The 22,980-nt window shown below is 40.7% G+C and overlaps 1 protein-coding gene across 1 annotated transcript in view; it reads right to left on the bottom strand.

Moving 5' to 3' along the window:
- ttc1 (tetratricopeptide repeat domain 1) overlaps positions 1 to 22,980 on the bottom strand; it is a 76,719-nt gene that overhangs the window by 42,404 nt on the left and 11,335 nt on the right. Inside the window, exons 2-3 of the mRNA XM_034177550.1 lie at positions 13,341 to 13,698; positions 13,202 to 13,262 (exon numbers count right to left, since the gene is read on the bottom strand). Of these exons, the coding sequence (XP_034033441.1) occupies positions 13,202 to 13,262; positions 13,341 to 13,691 (412 nt within the window). The 5' untranslated portion in view covers positions 13,692 to 13,698. The remainder of the gene's footprint in view (positions 1 to 13,201; positions 13,263 to 13,340; positions 13,699 to 22,980) is intronic.

Below are 22,980 nucleotides of genomic sequence, written 5' to 3'. Positions count from 1 at the left end.
TACAATTCGAATTACACTACAATTCGAAGTGCTGAAGCTGCGTCCCAACCTGGATATTAAAGTTGAAAGAGCGCAACGCTCACTCCAGTCCAGACCAACAGATCCAGCTGCTCCACCCAGATCAATCATCATCAGATTCCTCCATGCAGCAGTAAAAGACATTGTTCTACAGTAAGCATGGAGCCAAGGAAAGGTGATGTTTCAAGACAAGAGGATATTCTTCAATCAATATTGTTCCCCTGAGCTACAAAAGAAGAGGGCTGAGGTCCATGGAGTCGTTAAACAGCTTAAGCAAAGGGGCCTACAGGCAAAGTGCCTTCATCCAGCACGACTGAAGCTCAAGATGGATTCGGGAGAAAAAAAAAAAACCTTTTCCACGCTGATGAACCCCATTGACACTTTGAGGGAGCTGGGTGTCCAGGTAGAGAGAAGGCGCGCATTGAGGAGAGACTGACTGAAGGATGGAACATCAGCGCAAAGAGGAACAGAAACAACCTGCTGGTGGCATCAGATCTGAAGGCCGTGATGGAAGAAGAGGAGGAGAATGAGTAGCCTGAGATATAAGGGGATATTAAACTACCTCAGTGTGATTCTAGACTAGGGCCATTAAAGTCACATAGATTGAGTATGGACAATGAATAAACTGAAGGCAATTACAGCTTGGGGAAAAAAACGGAAAAAAAAAAGAGAAACTTTAAAGTTGTCACAAATGGTGAACAAACAAAAAATACATCCTGACGGGGGATCCTTTATGTTTACATGAGATTTACTTTACTGCATTCACAAGGGTCTTATAAATACATATCAGCTATTTCTTTCTGAAATCTGACCACATTTATTTCAATGCAGGTCTACTTTAAAGAAAACAGAACCAAATTAGATGAGCTATTGACATACAAAGCAGAGGGTGCTCTTAGGTTCACTGATAGGAAATACTACGAATTAGGAAATAAAGGTAGCAGATCATTAGCATTTCAACTACAAAAGGCACAAACCAGTCGTATAGTTCCTAGAATTCAACAACTTCACTCAAATAATGTTGAAACTTGCCCAAAAACAATATCAGACACCTTTGCTAAGTATTATGAACAATTACATAAGAGTCAGCGTCAGGAATCAAAAAAGGATAAATACATAATTTCTTTAAAAACCTTGAATTAGATAAACTGACAGCTGATGAAGCCTCTACATTAGTAAAACCAATTATGGAAAAAGAGGTGAATGAAACAATTGTTCAACGAGGAAATAAGTCACCAGGGATAGATGGGTTCGTAGGAGATTATAAAGTGTTTATTAATGACCTCTAGGGGTGCTGGAAAAAAATTACGATTCTGAAACGATCCGAAATGTCCAAGAATCGATTTTTAAAAAGCATTTTTTTTAAACATTTTCTTACTTACTCGCTGCGTGTACTGTTTGTCAGGCAACGCCTTCCGTACTACAGCGTCCCAGCGAGGGGAGGGTCCGGCATGCTTCAGACATTCATGTCTGAGCTGTAGCTTAGCATGGCAGACGAAGAGCTAATTCAGCCAGCACCGTCTTTGCTTAAGGCAAATGTTTGAGCGCATTTTGGATTTTATTATTTGTTGCGTAAGAAGGAGCTTGACATGACTTATGCAGTGTGCAAAATCTGCAAAATGAAAGTCAAGTACTTCGGAAACACTTCAACTACGCAAGCCCACATGCTACGCTATGACCCAGAGCTAAAAGGAGCGGAGCAGCGGTATCTGCCGACGACTGACCAGCGCTTCACTAAACTGCCAGCCAACTCTGAACAAGCAAAGCAGATAAGTACAACCCCTGGCAAAATTTATGGAATCACCGGCCTCGGATGATGTTCATTCAGTTGTTTAATTTTGTAGAAAAAAAGCAGATCACAGACATGACACAAAACTAAAGTCATTTCAAATGGCAACTTTCTGGCTTTAAGAAACACTATAAGAAATCAAGAAAAAAAGATTGTGACAGTCAGTAACGGTTACTTTTTTAGACCAAGCAGAGGAAAAAAATATGGAATCACTCAATTCTGAAGAATAAATTATGGAATCACCCTGTAAATTTTCATCCCCCAAATTAACACCTGCATCAAATCAGATCTGCTCGTTGATATTGACCCTATGCCATGACATTGACCCTATGTGTCTTTTTGCAAGGAATGTTTTCACAGTTTTTGCTCTATGACAAGATGCATTATCATCTTGAAAAATGATTTAATCATCCCCAAACATCCTTTCAATTGTCCAAAATATCAATGTAAACTTGTGCATTTATTGATGATGTAATGACAGCCATCTCCCCAGTGCCTTTACCTGACATGCAGCCCCATATCATCAATGACTGTGGAAATTTACATGTTCTCTTCAGGCAGTCATCTTTATAAATCTCATTGGAACGGCACTAAACAAAAGTTCCAGCATCATCACCTTGCCCAATGCAGATTCGAGATTCATCACTGAATATGACTTTCATCCAGTCATCCACAGTCCACGATTGCTTTTCCTTAGCCCATTGTAACCTTGTTTTTTTTCTGTTTAGGTGTTAATGATGGCTTTTGTTTAGCTTTTCTGTATGTAAATCCCATTTCCTTTAGGTGGTTTCTTACAGTTCGGTCACAGACGTTGACTCCAGTTTCCTCCCATTCGTTCCTCATTTGTTTTGTTGTGCATTTTTCGATTTTTGAGACATATTGCTTTAAGTTTTCTGTCTTGACGCTTTGATGTCTTCCTTGGTCTACCAGTATGTTTGCCTTTAACAACCTTCCCATGTTTGTATTTGGTCCAGAGTTTAGACACAGCTGACTGTGAACAACCAACATCTTTTGCAACATTGCGTGATGATTTACCCTCTTTTAAGAGTTTGATAATCCTCTCCTTTGTTTCAATTGACATCTCTCGTGTTGGAGCCATGATTCATGTCAGTCCACTTGGTGCAACAGCTCTCCAAGGTGTGATCACTCCTTTTTAGATGCAGACTAACGAGCAGATCTGATGCAGGTGTTAGTTTTGGGGATGAAAATTTACAGGGTGATTCCATAATTTTTTCCTCAGAACTGAGTGATTCCATATTTTTTCCTCTGCTTGGTTTAAAAAAGTAACCGTTACCGACTGCCACAATCTTTTTTTCTTGATTTCTTATAGTGTTTCTTAAAGCCAGAAAGTTGCCATTTGAAATGACTTTAGTTTTGTGTCATGTCTGTGATCTGCTTTTTTTCTACAAAATTAAACAACTGAATGAACATCCTCCGAGGCCGGTGATTCCATAATTTTTGCCAGGGGTTGTAAATTTACATGTAGAATCACTTGATTAACCTTGTAAAGCTGCATTTTCTTAAACATAAACATTTTTTTAAGTAATATAACTATTTCTCAGAGCTGTTTAAATCGAAAATTGATTCTGAATCGAATTGTCACCCCAAGAATCGGAATCGAATTGAATCGTGAGTTGTTGTACGATTCACATCCCTAATGACCTCACTCCGATATTATGTAAACTATATAATTATGTGTTAAATTCAAGGAACCCTCCAAAATCATGGTCAAAGGCTATCATCATAGTCCTGCATAAAGAAGGAAAAGATCAATTGCAGTGTTCTAGTTATCGTCCTATTAGCCTCTTGTGTGTGGACTATAAAATATTAACATCTATTTTAGCAACTAGAGTACAAAAATATATTAAGAAATTAATAAAACCAGATCAGACAGGGTTTATTTCAGGTCACCAAGGGACAAATAATATAAGGAGAGCATTGAACCTGCAGTCAGTGATGGCAAAGGATGTACAAACATCAATGCTTCTCAGTTTAGATGCTGAGAAAGCATTCGATTGGGTAGATTGGCAATTTCTACAACAAACATTAATTGCGATGGGTTTTGGTGAAAAATTTAGTGGTTGGTTTAAGAACCCCAAATCAAAAATTAGAGTAAATGGACATTGCTCTGACTTTTCTGAAATCGAGAGAGGAGTGAGACAAGGTGACTCTCTCTCACCCATCCTCTTTGCCCTCAGCATCGAGCCCCTGGCGGAGGCAATACGACAAGACGTTCAAATTGAAGGGATTGAGGATGGTGGGGGGAGAGTTCATAAAATTTCCCTTTTTGCTGATGACATCTTGCTTTTAATAAAACATCCTCTTACTTCAATACCTCGACTCATGCAGTGCTTAGACATTTATGGAGACATCTCTGGATATAAAATTGGTCAAAATAAATCAGAGGCTATGATGATATCAGGAAGGTGGCTGGATCAACTTAACAAGATGGTATCATTTCACTGGGCTAAACAGGGATTTAGGTATTTCGGAATTATTATAACACCTGAAACTACAAAACTTTGAGGCAAACTATAATAAGTTAATTAAACAAATAAGGAGTGATTTAACTCACTGGGAAGTTCTCCCCTTATCTGTTTGGCAAAGTTGAAACAGCAAGGATGAATTTGCTTCCTCGTCTCCTGTTTTTATTCCAGTCACTGCCGGTAAGTGTTCCAACTTCCATTTTTAACATGCTAAATAAATTAATCTCTCAACACAAGAGACCCAGAATTAAACTTAAAACATTTCATTTGGCTAAAAATAAAGGAGATTTGGCCCTACCCAATTTTAAATTGTATTATTGGGCAGCTCAATTAGCAGCAAATGTGACTTGGATTTGCGGAAATGAGGAGGCAAAATGGGTTCAAATAGAACAGGGTGAAGTTAAAGGTGTACAGTTATCCACCCTACCCTTTATGGATATAAAACATATCAACAAAATGAAGATTGGAAACGAACGGATAAAACACATTATAAAGGTTTGGACGGAAGTGAAAATAATGTAAAAGGACAATGGATCAATTTCTCGAGCTATGCCCATAGTGGGCAATGTAGATTTTCCACCTTCAAAGTGGGATTATGGTTTGAAGAGATGGGCAGCTAAAGGTTTAATCATCTTTAATCAATTATTTGAAGAAGCACACTTAAAGTCTTACACACAACTTCATGAACAGTTTGACTTCCCTTCAAAGGATTTCTATAGATATTTGCAAATTAGGCACTACGTTACAAATCAAAAAGAAAGAGAGAATTGGCAAAATCCCAAATGGTATAGAGCAATAATTTATAACAATTTTAGAAAAAAAGTCTTCCGGTAAACAAACATATTTCCCATCTCTATAAAAGACTTTCAACAGATTTATTTCAGAACACGTACAATATCAAGGGAAAATGGGAATTAGAATCTAACTTGATAATAGAAGACGTAATGTGGGATAAACTTTGTGACAGCTGTCAAAAGGGAATCAATGCTCAGTACTGAAAGGAGTTTGACTGGAAACTTAAAATCCGATATTTCTATACACCCTTGGTTATTTCACATTTTGTAAAGGATTCCTCAGCAGCTTTATGCTGGAGACAATATGGCAAAAACAGGGGATCATACAAACATATTCTGCGACTGTCCAATCATCTTTGAGTACTGGAAAAATATTAAAGAAGAGATTGAGAAAACTGTTCAAAGAAAAGTCCCCTCTAATACTGGGTTTTTTTTATTCTGTGTTACATCAGTTGACACTTTCACTGCTGACCAAAGATATATTTTACGCATTTTGCTGTTGATTGCCAAGAAAATCATTACTGTTAATTGGAAAAATGTGAAGTCACCAATGGTAACTGAATGGAAACACAGGTTAAAACTCTTTGGTGTGTGTGTGTGTATATATATATATATATATATAGTGTGTGGGGGGGGCCTGTTATCTTTATTATTGCACTATATAATATGTATCTATTAATGTACGTTATGTGCCTTTGTACCATATGAAGCAATGATTATACACAGTGTATTTTTGTTTCTATTTTTATTTGATGTTATTTAATTATTAATATATATTTTTAGTACTTGTCTCAGGGAATGTTCTGGCTCGAACAAAAAAAATCGTAAATAAAAAGTAAAAAAAAAAAAAAAAAAAAAAGGTGGAGTTTAAACCTAACCTCCGACCGAGAGGCAGACTGCTATTGGCTAGTGACTAACACCTGCTCTAATTAGCACCTATTGTGCTCTAGTGCCCTCCAAATGACAGGGCAGCTGTCCCTCCTAACAATGGGACTGACACCTCTCCTGACGACGTGAATGACTCATTACCATGAACAAAAGACAAACTGTTTTGACCCGAGTACCCCGTTGTCAACAGGGGACAAAGCGTGTCTCAGACCCCCTCCCCGGTTAAGGCTGGGTTTCAACTGTTTCACATACAAAACTTCCTTCACTCCCCTCTCAAGCCATTTCTTTTCTCTGGCTAAGATTTTAACTTCCTTGTCCTCAAACATGTGGTTGGTGTCTTTAAGGTGGAGATGAACTGCAGACTGAGGTCCACTGGCGCCCTCTCTGTGGTGCTGGTATAGCCTTTTGTGCAATGGCTGCTTAGTCTCACCTATGTGGTGTTCGTTACAGTTTTCCTGACATCTGATAGAATACACTACATTGCTCTGTTTGTAACTAGGGATCCTGTCCTTAGGGTGAACTCATTTTTGTCTCAAGGTGTTAACAGGTTTAAAGTAAACTGGGATTTTGTGCTGTCTGAAGATCCTCTGTAGTTTTTCCCCCTACTCCTGCTAAATAAGGGGGAGACACTCTTCTTCTTGACTCCGTCTCCTGTGTCTGGTCTCTGTTCTTTGGGACTTCTGCACTTTATTCAGGGACCATCGTGGGTACCCACATACTTTGAGGGCTTTCTGGACATGTTGTTGTTCTTTAGCCCTTCCCTCTGTAGTTGTGGGCACCTGTAGGGCTCTGTGTTGAAGAGTCCTGATCACCCCGAGTTTGTGTTCAAGGGGGTGGTTTGAGCCAAAGAGCAGGTATTGGTGTGAGTGGGTTTTCTGTAAACCCCTGTCTGGAGCTGCCTGTTCTCTCCAATCGTAACATCACAGTCCAAGAAGGCTAAATGGTTGTTTCTGGCATCCTCACGTGTGAACTTGATATCGGAGTCCACCGAGTTGATGTGCTCTGTAAAGGCCTCCACTTCCTGTTGCTTGATTTTAACCCATGTGTCATCGACATATCTGAACTAGTGACTAGGAGAGATGCCCGTGAACGACGCCAAGACTCTCTTCTCCACTAGCTCCATGTACAGACTGGCCACAACGGGGAATACCGGAGACCCCATCGCATAACCATGGATCTGCCTGTAGTAATTCCCCCCGAACAGGAAATACGTGGTGTTAAGACAGATCTCCAAGAGCTGGCAGATGTGGTCTGGTGTAAGTTTGGTCCTTTCAAGAAGAGACGCGTCCTCCAGCAGGAGGACTGTGAAATGAAAACTGTGAAATCCGAGGAAACTTTGCAGGGGGTTGAGCTGGGGTTTGGGGCCCGCAGGGCCCCAGAAACCAAACTAATTTCGTATCTAATGATACATTTTCAGTATCTCCTGGAAGAAAAAAAAGTCTCAAAAGAAGTGCATATTTAAATGATCCTAGACTCAATCTTTCATTTGAACCGTCAATGATAATGTTGAAATAACAGAATATGATGTGGAAGTAGGACCTGGAATGATTTTCCTTTTAATTGTAAAACCAAATTCTGCATTAACTTAGAACAGTTAAACTACATGAAACTCAAGAAGACTGAAAAGACTGTTACAGCATTTCAAAAACCACAGCTAAAGCTTGGAGAATATTTTGAAAATATCAATAACATACCTTATTGTAAAAATGTCACATACTGTGTAAATTCCTGTAAATCCACAGTGTCTTTTTTTCCCCATGAAAAAAAGTCTACATTAACAAAAACTCATTTATATTCTTGCGTAAATTCCTGTAAATCCATTCAAAGCCACGATGTCTTTTTTCCAATGAAAGAAAGTCTAGATTAATAATAAAAAGTCACATACTCTTGTCTAAAATCCTGTTTGAACAGCACAATGTTTATTTTCCAGGGAGAGAAAAATTCTTACCGTGTTTTCTGATGGCACCGTTCGCTTTTCCCATTTACCTTTCACGTGTGTTCATGAAGCCAGCGACAATTCCACAGATTCTTGTCCTTATCAAACTGTCTTTCTCGACATTTTCTCTCTGTCTGGTGTCACTCCGTGACACAGACATGCTGCAAAATTCTTCTTTTAAAAACTTGAGAGCTCTAAAAGTTTGTGATGTCCACATGCTACATTTAGCTTAAACTATGCTCTCACTGCCTACGATGCGCTTACCAAGTCTGCGGGCTTGGTAAGCGCCGCAGCGGGCCACTCTGCTGTGCGGAGCTGCGGCCAACTCCGGCAACAGGTCCATAGACTACGCTCGCTGTTTTGACACAGAGCGCTCCGGCACCCACAAGGATAGACTTCTCGCTGAAAAATCCACAGCGCTGCGGTCTTAGTAAGCGCAGCCACAGAGGTCCATGGCCACGAGAGGTTTGTATCTTTCTTGCAGGAGTCACACAGCGTCACCGCAGCAACCAACCAGTCCTGCTTTACGACAACTGCCATAACAGCTACGCTTTAAATGCCATTGTTCCTCCGCGAAGTTCCGCATATCTGAGGACACTGATTTCTGTCTACACACAGATCAGTGTCCGAGGACTTATAAAACTTACACGATGTTGTAAAATAAAGGAAATACTTTGCGATAGACATTTTAAAAACTCAGTGACGATCACATTTACAGAGTACAACGCTAACACATCCCCCCCCCAAAAACCCCCCCATGATGAAATCCGCAGAATTCCTCAGATCTGCTGAGTTTTCACAGCCATGCAGCAGTCTCTGCCTCACAGCTGAGACTACCTCAGCAGTGGGGATGCAGGTGAACAACGATGTCACATCAAATGACACCATAGTTTCATCTGCCTCCAGCTGAAGGTCCTTGATCTTGTTCACAAAATCTTGAGGTGCTTGGCCAAATTGTAAGTGATGGAATCTGTGCTACATACAATAGGCCTGGCATGTCCTGTTTGTGGATTTTGGACAGTTCATAGATGCATGGAGTGGCATCCTCAGGGTACAGTCTGTAGTATGCCTGCCTGTTGATGAGTCCCTCATGATTTTCTTCTTATAGCCACTTGTGGGGTCTCTCTTCAGACGCTCGTACGTACTGGACTCACTGAGCAAGTTGTTGACCTTGGCCTCATGACCACCATGCATCTGCCTTTATCCGCTGGCAGGATAAGGATGCTTTGGTCCTTCTGCAGTGTTGACAAAGCTTTCCATTCTTCTCCTTTGATGTTGGATGGAAGAGGCTTAGCACTGTTCAGCACTGCTGTGACTCTTAGCCGGAGGTCCCCAGCTTCTGACTCTGACAGACTGTTATGTTTAATGGCTGACTCTACTGCAGTGATGTAATCTACTGTCGGTATGTGTTTAGGGGTCACTGAGAAATTTAGTCCTTTAGTGAGCTCATCCTTTTCTGTCTGTGTAAGAACCCTGTTGGAGAGATTCTTTACCCAATTTTCCCTGTTCTCACTAATTTGTCTGGGTGTATCTTTATAACTACCCCCACTCAAAGTGCGCTTTTTTTGCACTAAAGGTTTGTGAAACTTCCTGATTTGCCGCTCCTTACTTTTTAAATGCTCACACATTTGAATTTTAATTATGAACTTTGTGATCTTATTATGGGCTTCTCCCCACACTAAAGTTTCTAACCTTTTGTGAAGAATATCAAGATCATTTTGGAGGTCTAATATTTTAAAATGAAGTCTTCTAATTCTAAGACCCAAAATTCTCCTAAGCTAACTGTGCTGGATCTTTTCTGCTGTGTGACCTGCTTCTAGTGTCTTTTGCTTCATGCATTTGGGAATAACGTTGTTTTGTTTGCATCTCAGGTCAAATCTTAAGTGGTTTCTAAAGTTAGCTATCATTTTAGCAGTCTTTTCCAGCTTACGTACCAGTGCCAGGGCCTCATGCCCACAGTTGGTCGCAATGTTTCTAGCCCTAACCAAATCCAGGGTATTTACACTAATGTGCGTCGATTCCTGAATGCATTGCTGAAATCCTAATGCATCCACAATTTCCATAAATGATCTGCAGACGGGATCAGAAGGCTTATTTCCTTCCCACTGTTGCCAAGTGTTTGCTCAAAGGGGGTCGTTTTGACCGTTGGGGTTTTTCCGTAATTATTGTATGGCTTTGCCTTACAATATAAAGCGCCTTGGGGCAACTGTTTGTTGTGATTTGGCGCTATATAAATAAAACTGATTTGATTTATTTATATGAACGTTAAAGTCAACAATAATCAAAATGTTATCTGCACTAGTTGACAAGTTAGAGATGAACACACCAAATTCATCTAAGAATTCAGAGTATGGGCCAGGGGGTCTATATACTGTGACAAAGTAATATGACTGATTTTAATTCTTCTGACCATGACAATACGCAGCATCGTGGGCAGAGCGGAGAATTAGATGCTCAAAATAATTATATTTGTAACCCCCAACAGCTAATAAGCTAAACCTAGATTTATAAATAAGAGCAACACCCCTGCCTTGCGTCGCATTACAAGGGGCGTGACTAAATGTGTACGCCAGTGGGCAGGCCTCATTTAAAGGAAAGACAGCTGTAGGTTTAAGCCAGGTTTCACATAACCCAATCATATCTAAGTGATGATTCTTAATTAGATCATTAATCAACAATGATTTTGAGGATAGTGATCTGATGTTAATGAGACCCAGACGAAGGACCTCAGTGGGGTTGACAGTTGAACTGTTTGGATTTAGGGGTGTTTCCAGAGTAGCATATATCAGATGCCTAGAAGTAGGTTTAGGTTTGAGACATTCCACAAGAGTTGGAGGTAGCAGACACAAAATCTCTGATATTGCTGGAACAGCCAACAGGCCATCCTCAATTCAATGTCATCCAATGGCGTAATTGGTATTAAGTTTGCAAAGCATATCCCTCTACAACCCCTGGCAAAAATTATGGAATCGCCGGCTTCGGAGGATGTTCATTCAGTTGTTTAATTTTGTAGAAAAAAGCAGATCACAGACATGACACAAAACTAAAGTCATTTCAAATGGCAACTTTCTGGCTTTAAGAAACACTATAAGAAATCAAGAAAAAATTGTGGCAGTCAGTAACGGTTACTTTTTTAGACCAAGCAGAGGGAAAAAAAATATGGAATCACTCAATTCTGAGGAAAAAATTATGGAATCACCCTGTAAATTTTCATCGCCAAAACTTACACCTGCATCAAATCAGGTCTGCTCGTTAGTATGCATCTAAAAAGGAGTGATCACACCTTGGAGAGCTGTTGCACCAAGTGGACTGACATGAATCATGGCTCCAACACGAAACAAAGGAGAGGATTATCAAACTCTTAAAAGAGGGTAAATCATCACGCAATGTTGCAAAAGATGTTGGTTGTTCACAGTCAGCTGTGTCTAAACTCTGGACCAAATACAAACATGGGAAGGTTGTTAAAGGAAAACATACTGGTAGACCAAGGAAGACATCAAAGTGTCAAGACAGAAAACTTAAAGCAATATGTCTCAAAAATCGAAAATGCACAACAAAACAAACGAGGAATGAATGGGAGGAAACTGGAGTCAACGTCTGTAACCGAACTGTAAGAAACCACCTAAAGGAAATGGGATTTACATGCAGAAAAGATAAACAAAAGCCATCATTAACACCTAAACAGAAAAAAACAAGGTTACAATGGGCTAAGGAAAAGCAGTCGTGGACTGTGGATGACTGGATGAAAGTCATTCAGTGATGAATCTCGAATCTGCATTGGGCAAGGTGATGATGCTGGAACTTTTGTTTGGTGCCGTTCCAATGAGATTTATAAAGATGACTGCCTGAAGAGAACATGTAAATTTCCACAATCATTGATGATATGGGGCTGCATGTCAGGTAAAGGCACTGGGGAGATGGCTGTCATTACATCATCAATAAATGCACAAGTTTACGTTGATATTTTGTACACTTTTCTTATCGCATCAATTAAAAGGATGTTTGAGGATGATGAAATCATTTTTCAAGATGATAATACATCTTGCCATAGAGCAAAAACTGTGAAAACATTCCTTGCAAAAAGACACATAAGGTCAATGTCATGGCCTGCAAATAGTCCGGATCTTAATCCAATTGAAAATCTTTGGTGGAAGTTGAAGAAAATGGTCCATGACAAGGCTCCAACCTGCAAAGCTGATCTGGCAACAGCAATCAGAGAAAGTTGGAGCCAGATTGATGAAGAGTACTGTTTGTCACTCATTAAGTCCATGCCTCAGAGACTGCAAGCTGTTATAAAAGCCAGAGGTGGTGCAACAAAAGTGATGTGTTGGAGCGTTCTTTTGTTTTTCATGATTCCATAATTTTTTCCTCAGAATTGAGTGATTACATATTTTTTTCCCTCTGCCTGGTCTAAAAAAGTAACCGTTACTGACTGCCACAATTTTTTTTCCTGATTTCTTATAGTGTTTCTTAAAGCCAGAAAGTTGCCATTTGAAATGACTTTAGTTTTGTGTCATGTCTGTGATCTGCTTTTTTTCTATAAAATTAAACAACTGAATGAACATCCTCCGAGGCCGATGATTCCATAATTTTTGCCAGGGGTTGTGTAGTACAGAAGCTTGAATCTTCGACTGGACTGGGTTGCTTGACGCAAGGACGTTTTGCTTCTAATCACAGAAGCTTCCTCAGCTAAATTTCTTGCTCTGGTAGTCTGACTTCTATCTTGACTCTTGTAGAGAAGAATAACAGAATCCAGCAAAAGCTGGAGTTTTAAACCTAACCAGACCCCTCGTACCGAGAGGCAGACTGCTATTGGCAGTGACTAACAATTGCTCTATTTAGTATCTATTGTATTCTAGATTCAAGCTTCTCTACTGTGGAAACCACCTGGACAAGTGAGAGCCTTCACAGAAACACTGCGACCAAATATCCCTCTATGATTTTTATGGACACGTCTAGGCTCCATTTATGTTCCGACATCCATAGTTGTCATCATTTTTAGATGCTTTTGATATGTTGTGGTGTTAACTTATGGCCTCTATTGTACAGCACATTCATTTGTTTTGAAAGTGCATCATAAATTATTGATTATAAATCGATACAGTATGTAATGTATTAGGGTATAAAAGCCACTACTCCTCCACACCAGAGTGTGGTGCTGTATGCATGTCACTGGCTGTCCAGATGTGTCGTCCCTCTGGCTCCTTCAACCGTTTGTATAATGATGCCATGTATGCAAGTAATTCTTCTGTTGCAAGACTAATGAGTCACAACACAGTACATGACTCACCTCCAGCTTTAAACTGAACATTTCCTTGTTCCTTCAGAATAAAACTCTGCTGCCGGCGGCTCTGCCAAAAACAAAGAACACAAATCAATTTTGCAACAACCTCCACCATCATCAGGTCAAGTGGTGACGCATGTATTACCTCCTCCTCCTCCTCTGTCAGCTCCGTCTCCTCCTCGCTCAAGTCGTCATCATCAAACTCCTTCCCTCTGCATTCCAAGTCCCTTTCTCCACCCTGCCCGCCACTCTGCTCCTTGTCCACGAGTCCTTCTCCTGTCTCACTCCGCTCCTTGTCCACGAGTCCTTCTCCAGCCTTGCACTCAATTTGTGTGACCCTCTCAAATTTCTCATCTACTTTCTCTCTTACGGGTTGTTTTGTCTCCTGGTCCTCTTTCCTTCTTTGATCAGGAGGCTCAAGAGACTCCTGGCACTCGTAGAAGTCCACCTCCTCATCCTGGTCATCCTCAAATGTTCCCCTTGCTGCACTGCTCATAACCAAGCTGTATAACACAAACAACAAGGTGATGATTATCTATGTCAATGTGAACTCTAGTCTGTCAAAGTGTGTTTAAATCAAATAAATGTATTCATTTATATAGAGATAAGATCACGATAAGATCGCCTTAAGGTGCTTCACACAATACAACACGGAAAACAAACAAATTGAGTTAAAAGGTTAAAAACATGATAAAAAGCAAAACTATAAAAAGTACAAAGCATAAAAAATACATAAAAACATAGTAGAGATAAAACACGGAAAACATGTGGGTCTTTCAAGTTAATCATTTTAGAACGTGCAAATAACAAAAGCTGCCTCAAGGCGCCTACACAAAACAGTTCAAAGTCAAATTTAAAATGAGTAAATTAAAAGATTCAAATACAAAATTAAAAGACAAGTCAAAGAATAAAAACTATTCATAAGAAAGGGAGTTAAAAGCTGACTTCTTCACCCTAGGAACACAGTAGTCCCGCATCCTGTGACCACAGAACCCGGGCCGGTCCACAGTGCTTCACAAAATCGGCCAGGTAAGAAGGCGCCAGTCTTATCAATTTTATAGATTAGCAGCAAGAACTTAAAATCTGCTCTTACAGAGACAGGAAGCCAGAATGGTGTAATATGTTCAAAACTTCTGCTTTGTGTCAAAAGTCTGGCAGCAATGTTCTGAACCAGCTGGAGACCCCTAATGCTGGATTGCAGTAACCCTGAAAATAGCCCATTACAATAATCCCATTTAGAAGAAACAAAAGCATGAATCAGGGTCTCAGCATCAGCCATAGACAGGATGTGGCGAATACTCAATATATTATGCAGATGGAAAAAAGCAGTTCTTGTCAAACGACAACGTAGGATCAAAAATTACCCCAAGGTTCCTGACTTTGTCAGTATGATGTATGACACACGAATCCAGGCTGAGTGCCAGCTGATGTCTCACTGGACCAAGAACCATTATTTCAGTCTTATCAGAGTTTAAAAGTAGGAAGTTTCTAGACATCCAACTTCTCACTGATGTAAGACAATACGCCAAAGATTTTATAGGAATGAGATTTCCCACAGTTCAGATGGTTTAATCACTGCAGATCTGAAACCTTTAGGAACACATCCAGACGTTAATGAGAGATTAATCATTTCCAGCACAGTCGAACCAAGAGTGGGTCACAGGCCCTTAAACAGATTTGTTGGTATAGGATCAAATAAGCAGGTTGTGCTTTTTATAGATGTCATGAGTTTTGTCAGCATGCCTAGTGAGATACTATCAAATTCTGTAAATCTAGGTAATACCTCAGTGGTAGCACCCACCTCCACAGTAGTTTGCAGTGGTTTGGCCAAGGCATGCTGGGATATGCTCAACCTAATGTCTTTTATTTTCTTTTCGAAATAATCCAAGGTGTCCTGCGCTGAACAAGGAGAGTGGCTGTCCATGAATGAGAATTGCTACCCTGTCAGACAAGAACTGAGTTATGCTTGTTTTTGTTGATCAAATCAGAGTAATAGGTCCGCTTTGTAGCCAGTAATGCATACTTATAGTCTAAGACAGCATCACGCCATGCAAGGTGGAATACTTCTAATTTCTGAACTACGCCATTTCCGTTCCAAACCTCTGGCCTTCTGCCTGAGGTCACGCAAGTAACCAATGAAACAAGGCGACTGTGCATTGGGCAGGCGTAGCCTTAACAGAGGAGGCACAATTTTATCAAGTGTGGTTTTAAGCGCTGAATTTAAGATATCTGCAAGCCTGTCTACTGATTGAGCATTCTCCAGACTTGAAGCTAAAATATCAGGCAGTATAGCTTTGAGTTCAGTCACAGTTGAGGGTTTAATGCATTGCCACAGTGATAAATAAGGTTGTTCCACAAAATGCGGCAGTGAAACTGTAAACTTAATAAGTGAGTGATCAGAGACCACCGAAGCAAGAGGCATGATGTCAGTATTCATGACAGCAATACCACGTGCGAGAACCAAATCCAGGCTATTTCCACTAATGTGCGTCAAGTCCCAAATGCATTGCTGGAATCTTAGTGCATCCACAATTTCCATAAATGATTTGCAGAGTGGATCAGAGGGCTTATTTATATGAATGTTAAAATCACCAATAATCAAAATGTCAACTAGTGCGGATAAGCACTCGTTGACAAGATAGAGATGTAAGTAAGTCCCTTCGGCTGCTCCCTTGTTCGCACTCGGGGTCGCCACAGCAAATCCAAGGTGGATCTGCATGTTGATTTGGCACAGGTTTTACGCCGGATGCCCTTCCTGACGCACCTCCACATTACATGGAGAAATGTGGCAGGGGTGGGATTTGAACCCAGAACCTTCCGAACTGAAACCAAGCGCATTAACCACTTGGCCACCACCCCTGCTCCTGACAAGATAGAGATGAATGCACCAAATTCATCTAAAAATTCAGAGCATGGGCCAGGAGGCCTATAAACAGTGACTAAATAATATGGATGATTTTTATTCTTCTGACCCTGACAATACGTAGCATCGCTGGCAGAGCGGAGAATCAGATGCTCAAACGAGTTATATTTGTGACCCCCAACAGCTAATAAGGTAAACCTAAATTTATAAATAAAAGCAACACCCCTGCCTTGCTTCGCATCAGGAGAAACGTGACTAAATGTATATGTCGGTGGGCGGACCTCATTCAAGGGGAGGACAGCTGTTGGTTTAAGCCAGGTTTCACATAATCCAATCATATCTAAGTGGTGATCACTAATTAAATCATTAATCAACAATGATTTTGAGGACAGCGATCTTATGTTAATGAGACCCAGACTAAGGACCTCAGTGGGTTTGACAGTTGAACTGTTCAGATTTAGGGGTGGTTCCAGAGTAGCATATACAAGATGCCTGGAAGTAGGTTTAGGTCTGAGACATTCCACATGGATTGTAAGCAGCACACGTGAAATATTCAATACTGCTGGAACAGCCAACATGCCATCTTCAATTTCATTGTCATTCAGTATAGTAATGGGTATTAAGCTTGCAAAGCATATCCCTCTATGATTTTTAAGGACACATCTGCGGAAGCAGGCCACAGTCTCAACCCGATAAATCTCCTTCCCTGAAAAACCACTAACATCACAATGGGTTGTCAGCACCAAATTCCTCACTAAGCTAGTGGATTCCCTCATTTGTCATAAGGCTTGCAGGATCTCTAATCACATGCTCCGTGACCTGCTGTAAAACCTTAATGTTACCTGCTGTAAAACCTTAATGTTACCCTCCCTGTAAAGCTATCTATGTTCGAGGGCATGATGACGGCGCCTTCTCTAGTAGGGTGAAGGCCGTCCGGCATCAGCAAGTCACAGCGGCCCCAGAACGAAGACCAGTTATCAATAATACTAAAGCTGTGCTGTGTACAATACTGTGCCTCATCATTACCCCGGGAGGGGAGGGAAACAGAGACTACAAATCTATGCTGACATCTTTCTGGCAAGGTCACAAGTCCTCACTATATCCATTTTTGTGACTTCTGAGTGCTTCATCTGGACATAATTGGTGCCGACGTGAATAACTATGTGACTGTATCTCATATCATGTTCCTTAGTCCGTTTAACGTCAGCCGGCGTCTGTAACCTAACTTTGCGGGTGATAGAATCCCTATCACTAACACCTGATGTTTCGGAGATAGGAGTGGAAGTCACCTGTGGGCTCAAAAAACTCACATCAGGCGTATCCACGGGAGAAAATCAGTTCATAGTTCACAGAGGTGAATATAATTTGGGTGCCACAACCGGGCAATGAGCCCCACATGACTTCCGCCGAGCCCCACGTGACTTCCTCCACCTAACTACAGTCCGAAAACTGTCACCCACAGCTGGCAGTTCTGGGCTGATGCCAGAAGGCACACCAGCTGGCCCAACATCAACCTCTCTAAGAGAGCCACCCTTTCTGCCAGCATTGTGCAAGATTTCATAAAAAAAAAACAAAAAAAAAAAAACACCAAAGGCACCTAAAACTCCCAAAGTAACCCACCCCTAAAATTAACAAAAAATAAAAACAATAAAATAAAAGAGTAAAATAATGTAAAAATAAAATAAGCTAAAATTCAAAAGTCAGCTGAGCTGAATGCAGCTTAGCTTGGTTAGCTTAGCGCGTCCAAACTTCCTCGCAGACTGCCAATGTGGTGGCAGCCTCCTCTGCTGCTGCAGCAGGTCTGGCTTGTAGCCTCCGACGAGTCATGGGTCCAACTGGCAGCCTCCAATGAGCCACAAGCCTGGATGGGGCACCGACGCAGCTGCGGGCCTAGCCAGCAGACTCTGAAGATGGCCGCAGGCTGTAGCAAGCGGTACGGCTGTCTGCACAAACACTGACCGTTTGCTCTGCTGCTTACACTGCTGATCAACAGCAGAGCCAAAAAGACGTGTTCAAAAACTTAATGTCTCCTTTCCACATGAACACGGATGTTCCACCTTCAATTTAAGTCCACCTGTGGATGTTACAGAGCACGAGCAGCCTGATTCAAAATCTCCACCACCGGACTCTGTTTCAACTGCAACTTAATACATGCATCGTTTTGAAGCAATGAAGCACTGCTCCGACCCGCTGCTTTGGTTCTTTGCTTCACTGCCTTTCAGAAGCGGCAAATCCGCTTCTTAACCCCTCTCAGAGCCATTAAAATATGTCAATCGTGAGTCACTTTTGTGTGGATTAAAGTCACTAACTGGGACCGGCTACACTAAAATACGAAATGGAGCCTAATAATCACGAAACTTTTTTTTTTTTTTTAAGCAGAACAGAGCGAAATGGGGACTGATAACAAAACAGGGGTAAAATGTAACAAAAGGTGCAGACTAACCCAGACTGACTCCAAATATGATTAAATATGATTCCATTAATTACTTTTTTGAATTATTTTTAAGCGAAATGGGGACTGATAATAATGAAACGGGGGTAAGACGTAACGAAATGGAGCAGACTGACCCAGTCTGACTCAACACATGATTAAATATGATTCAATTAATTACTTTTATTGAATTATTTTTAAGGAAAATGGGACTGATAACGAAACAGGGGTTAAACATAGCGAAATGGAGCAGACTGACCCACTGACTGAAGTTTCATCTCTTGAACTCCAGATGGAGCACCTGCCCCTACTACATGTACTGAGAGCATCTCACAAAAACAAAAGCTAAACAATTAAATTATTTGGAGTCAGCCTGGTTAAATCTGTTCCATGTCGTTACATTTTACCCCCATTTCGTGATTATTAGGCTCCATTTCGTCCATTTCATATTTTAGTATAGCCCATTGGCACTCCTGTCTTGTTGTGAGAAAGATAAAGATAAACTTTAATGCAAATAGAGGAAAATGTTCATTAAACAGTGTGTGCAAGGATAAGCAATAATAATAATAATACTTGTAACAGTATAAGACATTAGAAATTAGGCAGAAATAGAATATATGTATATACACACACAATGAGTGTGTGTGTGTGTGTGTGTATACACTCAACAAAAATATAAACGCAACACTTTTGGTTTTGCTCCCATTTTGTATGAGATGAACTCAAAGATCTAAAACTTTTTCCACATACACAATATCACCATTTCCCTCAAATATTGTTCACAAACCAGTCTAAATCTGTGATAATGAGCACTTCTCCTTTGCTGAGATAATCCATCCCACCTCACAGGTGTACCATATCAAGATGCTGATTAGACACCATGATTAGTGCACAGGTGTGCCTTAGACTGCCCACAATAAAAGGCCACTCTGAAAGGTGCAGTTTTATCACACAACACAATGCCACAGATGTCGCAAGATTTGAGGGAGCGTGCAATTGGCATGCTGACAGCAGGAATGTCAACCAGAGCTGTTGCTCCTGTATTGAATGTTCATTTCTCTACCATAAGCCGTCTCCAAAGGCGTTTCAGAGAATTTGGCAGTACATCCAACCAGCCTCACAACAGCAGACCACGTGTAACCACACCAGCCCAGGACCTCCACATCCAGCATGTTCACCTCCAAGATCGTCTGAGACCAGCCACTCGGACAGCTGCTGAAACAATCGGTTTGCATAACCAAAGAATTTCTGCACAAACTGTCAGAAACCGTCTCAGGGAAGCTCATCTGCATGCTCGTCGTCCTCATCGGGGTCTCGACCTGACTCCAGTTCGTCGTCGTAACCGACCTGAGTGGGCAAATGCTCACATTCGCTGGCGTTTGGCACGTTGGAGAGGTGTTCCCTTCACGGATGAATCCCGGTTCACACTGTTCAGGGCAGATGGCAGACAGCGTGTGTGGCGTCGTGGAGCTGGAAACAAAGGGATTTCCCCGCGCTGCCTCAAAAAGTGCAGAGAGTAGCATGAAAATAATCACAAGCGTAACAAAAGTGGGTTTCCCATGTGCTTACTTGCACAGGGTACCACCCACTGAAAATAAAGACAAATAAGCACTATTAAAAAGTATTAAAAATAGCAAAAGTAGGAAAAGAGGGTGGAGAGCTGAAGTAACAGGCAGCTGCGCCATCTTGAAAGAAATGTTGCGTTCAAACAGCTCCAAATGCTGCGCGGCTCTCTGCTGAGTGAGTCACATTAGAAAGATAGAGTTTGTTCGGAATTAATAACTTCAAAGCTAATCGCCGTTTAAAATCAAATGACACCTCTTTCCAAATGTTGTAATAGAAACAATAAACTGCAATCGATCAAAAGTTTTTTCCTCCCAAAACGACATGTTCTGCGCTGACGTGCAGCAGCCAGGTGAGTTCAGCTCAGATTCTATGGAGAGAGATTCATGCCAAAATGTCTCAAAGGAAATGCTTTTGACAAAAACTACAGTGTTTTCAAGTGTTCTTTTGCACTGGAAATTATTTGTTGTTTATTTTTTCTGTAAGAAAACTGCTTGGAGTGGAACATTACCAAAGCTAAAAAAATAAGACTCAAGATTTGTACTATGTGTCATGTAATTTTCTTTTTGTTAGAATTGATCTTATAAAATTGGTATCGAAAAAAGTATTGTTCAGGAACGGGTATCGAAGTGAAGGTATCAAGATTGGTACTGGTATCGAAAATTTCTGATTGACCCAGCCCAAGGCGAATGGCATAAAGTGGTCAATGTCCAGCCCAAGGTAACAACAACTTAGAGACGTATGCCATGCTGACTGACTGAGACATCGCCATCAATACAGACATCATCAGATGCCACCATGCAAGTTGACCTTCACCAACAGCTTAGATGTCAGCCTCTTTACAACCTGAAGTCCATATGGTACCACAGAGAGCGAGCTGCAGTGACGTCAGAACTGACATACAGCGGAACGAATAAAAGTCTTTTCAAACATTCTGAGGGAGGAGGTACCTCCTCAGACACCCTGGAACTCCTCTGAATAAGAACCCAGAGACCTTGAACACAGTGCGGACCTGTTCAGGTTTGGACCTGGTCTATTATACCGGCTCACGGGTCATTAAATAGTTTCTGGAAGTCAGGGACATAGATTAATCATTTATTGATGACTGACAGAAGCTGGTCTGTTCACAAGCTGTTACATGTTATTACGCTGATGGCGATACTAAAAATGTACTGAAATGGAGCAAAATGGGGACAATAAATGTTCATTTTAGGGCTGCAGGTATCAATTATTTTAGTCATAGACTATTCTATCAATTATTCTGGCGATTAATCAAGTATTCGGATAAAAGGTACTTTTGTGTTTAAGCATCAATAGTCCAGGGCTCTCACTTCAGCAATGGCACAAAGTCTTGACATTTTGCTGAAATGGCGATGGGATGCAGCTTTCTGTTTTGTTTTTCCCCCAACTTGTAAAATTTAACCATTTTTGATTTTTTTTTTTTTTTCTTTCTTTAAAGGTTGGTGGACTGGGTCCCTGCGTGATTTTTTTTTATCCCTCTTTCTCTGTGATTCAGCAGATGCATTTCAGCTGGAGGTTGAACATCCAAGCCTGGCAGTCACTGTTTTTTTTTTTATTTACCGCATTTGTGAAGCATTGCGTGTTGCCCAAAAATGTGAAAATTAAAAAGCGAAACACTCAGTGAGAGTCTGTGCAAAACACCAAAGAGTGGACTCCTGCTGATAGCGGGCAGCTTTGCTTATAGCCGTCTAAAATTAGGACTGGGTTCGATCACTGCAGCCGTCCGTCCGTGTGTGTGTGTGTGTGCGTGCGTGAGAGAGTGGAGGGAGAGGGGAGTGGGGGGTATGAGCAGAGCGCGTGCTGAGCACAGAGTAAAGCAACACGTTAAGAGGAAAAGAAACAAAACTGTGGCGCTGCACTGATTACACCCCGGACTGTTCTGAAGGTACGTCCTGTTCACACCGGTGACAGTTATACTGAAATTATGAGATGAAATAAATGGTCAAAATTCCTCAAAAAAATTAATATATATGAATGAACGTTGTAAAAATTACACACGTGTTCTAAAAAAACCTGATGTGGAGAAACTCTGCAGTGATGTTCAGAAGCAGAAATCACATAAAGCAGCTGAGAACTCTGAACTTTAACAGGCTGCTATTTTGTAGTTCTTTAATGTTCAAGCACAAAACATGACTGAGAAGGAGAAAAAAAAGAGGAAATCAACTCTAGTCTGAATAAAAACACAAGCTGCTGATTCTTATTTTTCAGTGATTAGGCTGCAGCTCTGCATTTCATTTATTTCAAAGTAAGTTACCGCTTATTATTTTCAGAAATCATGAGAGTCAAATCAGTCTGCATTGTTCAGTTTTGCTGCACATTTGAGTATTTTTTCCATCTTCATCACAAGAACGAAAAAAACTTTCAGTACTTTCAAAGGACAATTGAAAACTTGGTTACTGGCAAATGAGACGTGCAACTATCTGTAGCCTAAAACACAATTCATCTGTGGAGGCACCACTCAAGTTTCTTTTTCAGTTATATGTACACAACACCCTTGTGTATTTTATTTTATTAAATGGTTTAGTAGTCTTTACACAATAAACTTGTGTATGACACCCTGTGCAATATTTACACTGGTGCATGTGCAAATGAGTGTATTGCGCAACGTGCAATACAACCTAGTACTGTAATGTGCAATTACATCCAGGCAATGAAGCACTTTGCACGTAGCACTTGTCACTTTAATGCAGTACTTTTGCACCTCAACACCAATCATGAAACTCTTTTGGATTCTCCACCTGTCGGCTGCTTATTAACTATCAATTATTGCTACTCTGAATAGTAAATATGTGTATATATATTCTGTTTTAATTGTTTTTCTGTCATGATTCATTTATTTTGGTATATTGTGTGGTCTTTGTCTGTTTCTATGTTACTGGGACTACGGAAGGAAATTAGCATCCTGCT

This window comes from Thalassophryne amazonica, chromosome 9 (genome assembly GCF_902500255.1).
Source record: "Thalassophryne amazonica chromosome 9, fThaAma1.1, whole genome shotgun sequence".
Classification (NCBI taxonomy): Eukaryota; Metazoa; Chordata; class Actinopteri; order Batrachoidiformes; family Batrachoididae; genus Thalassophryne; species Thalassophryne amazonica.
This window is presented reverse-complemented; position numbering and strand designations above follow the sequence as displayed.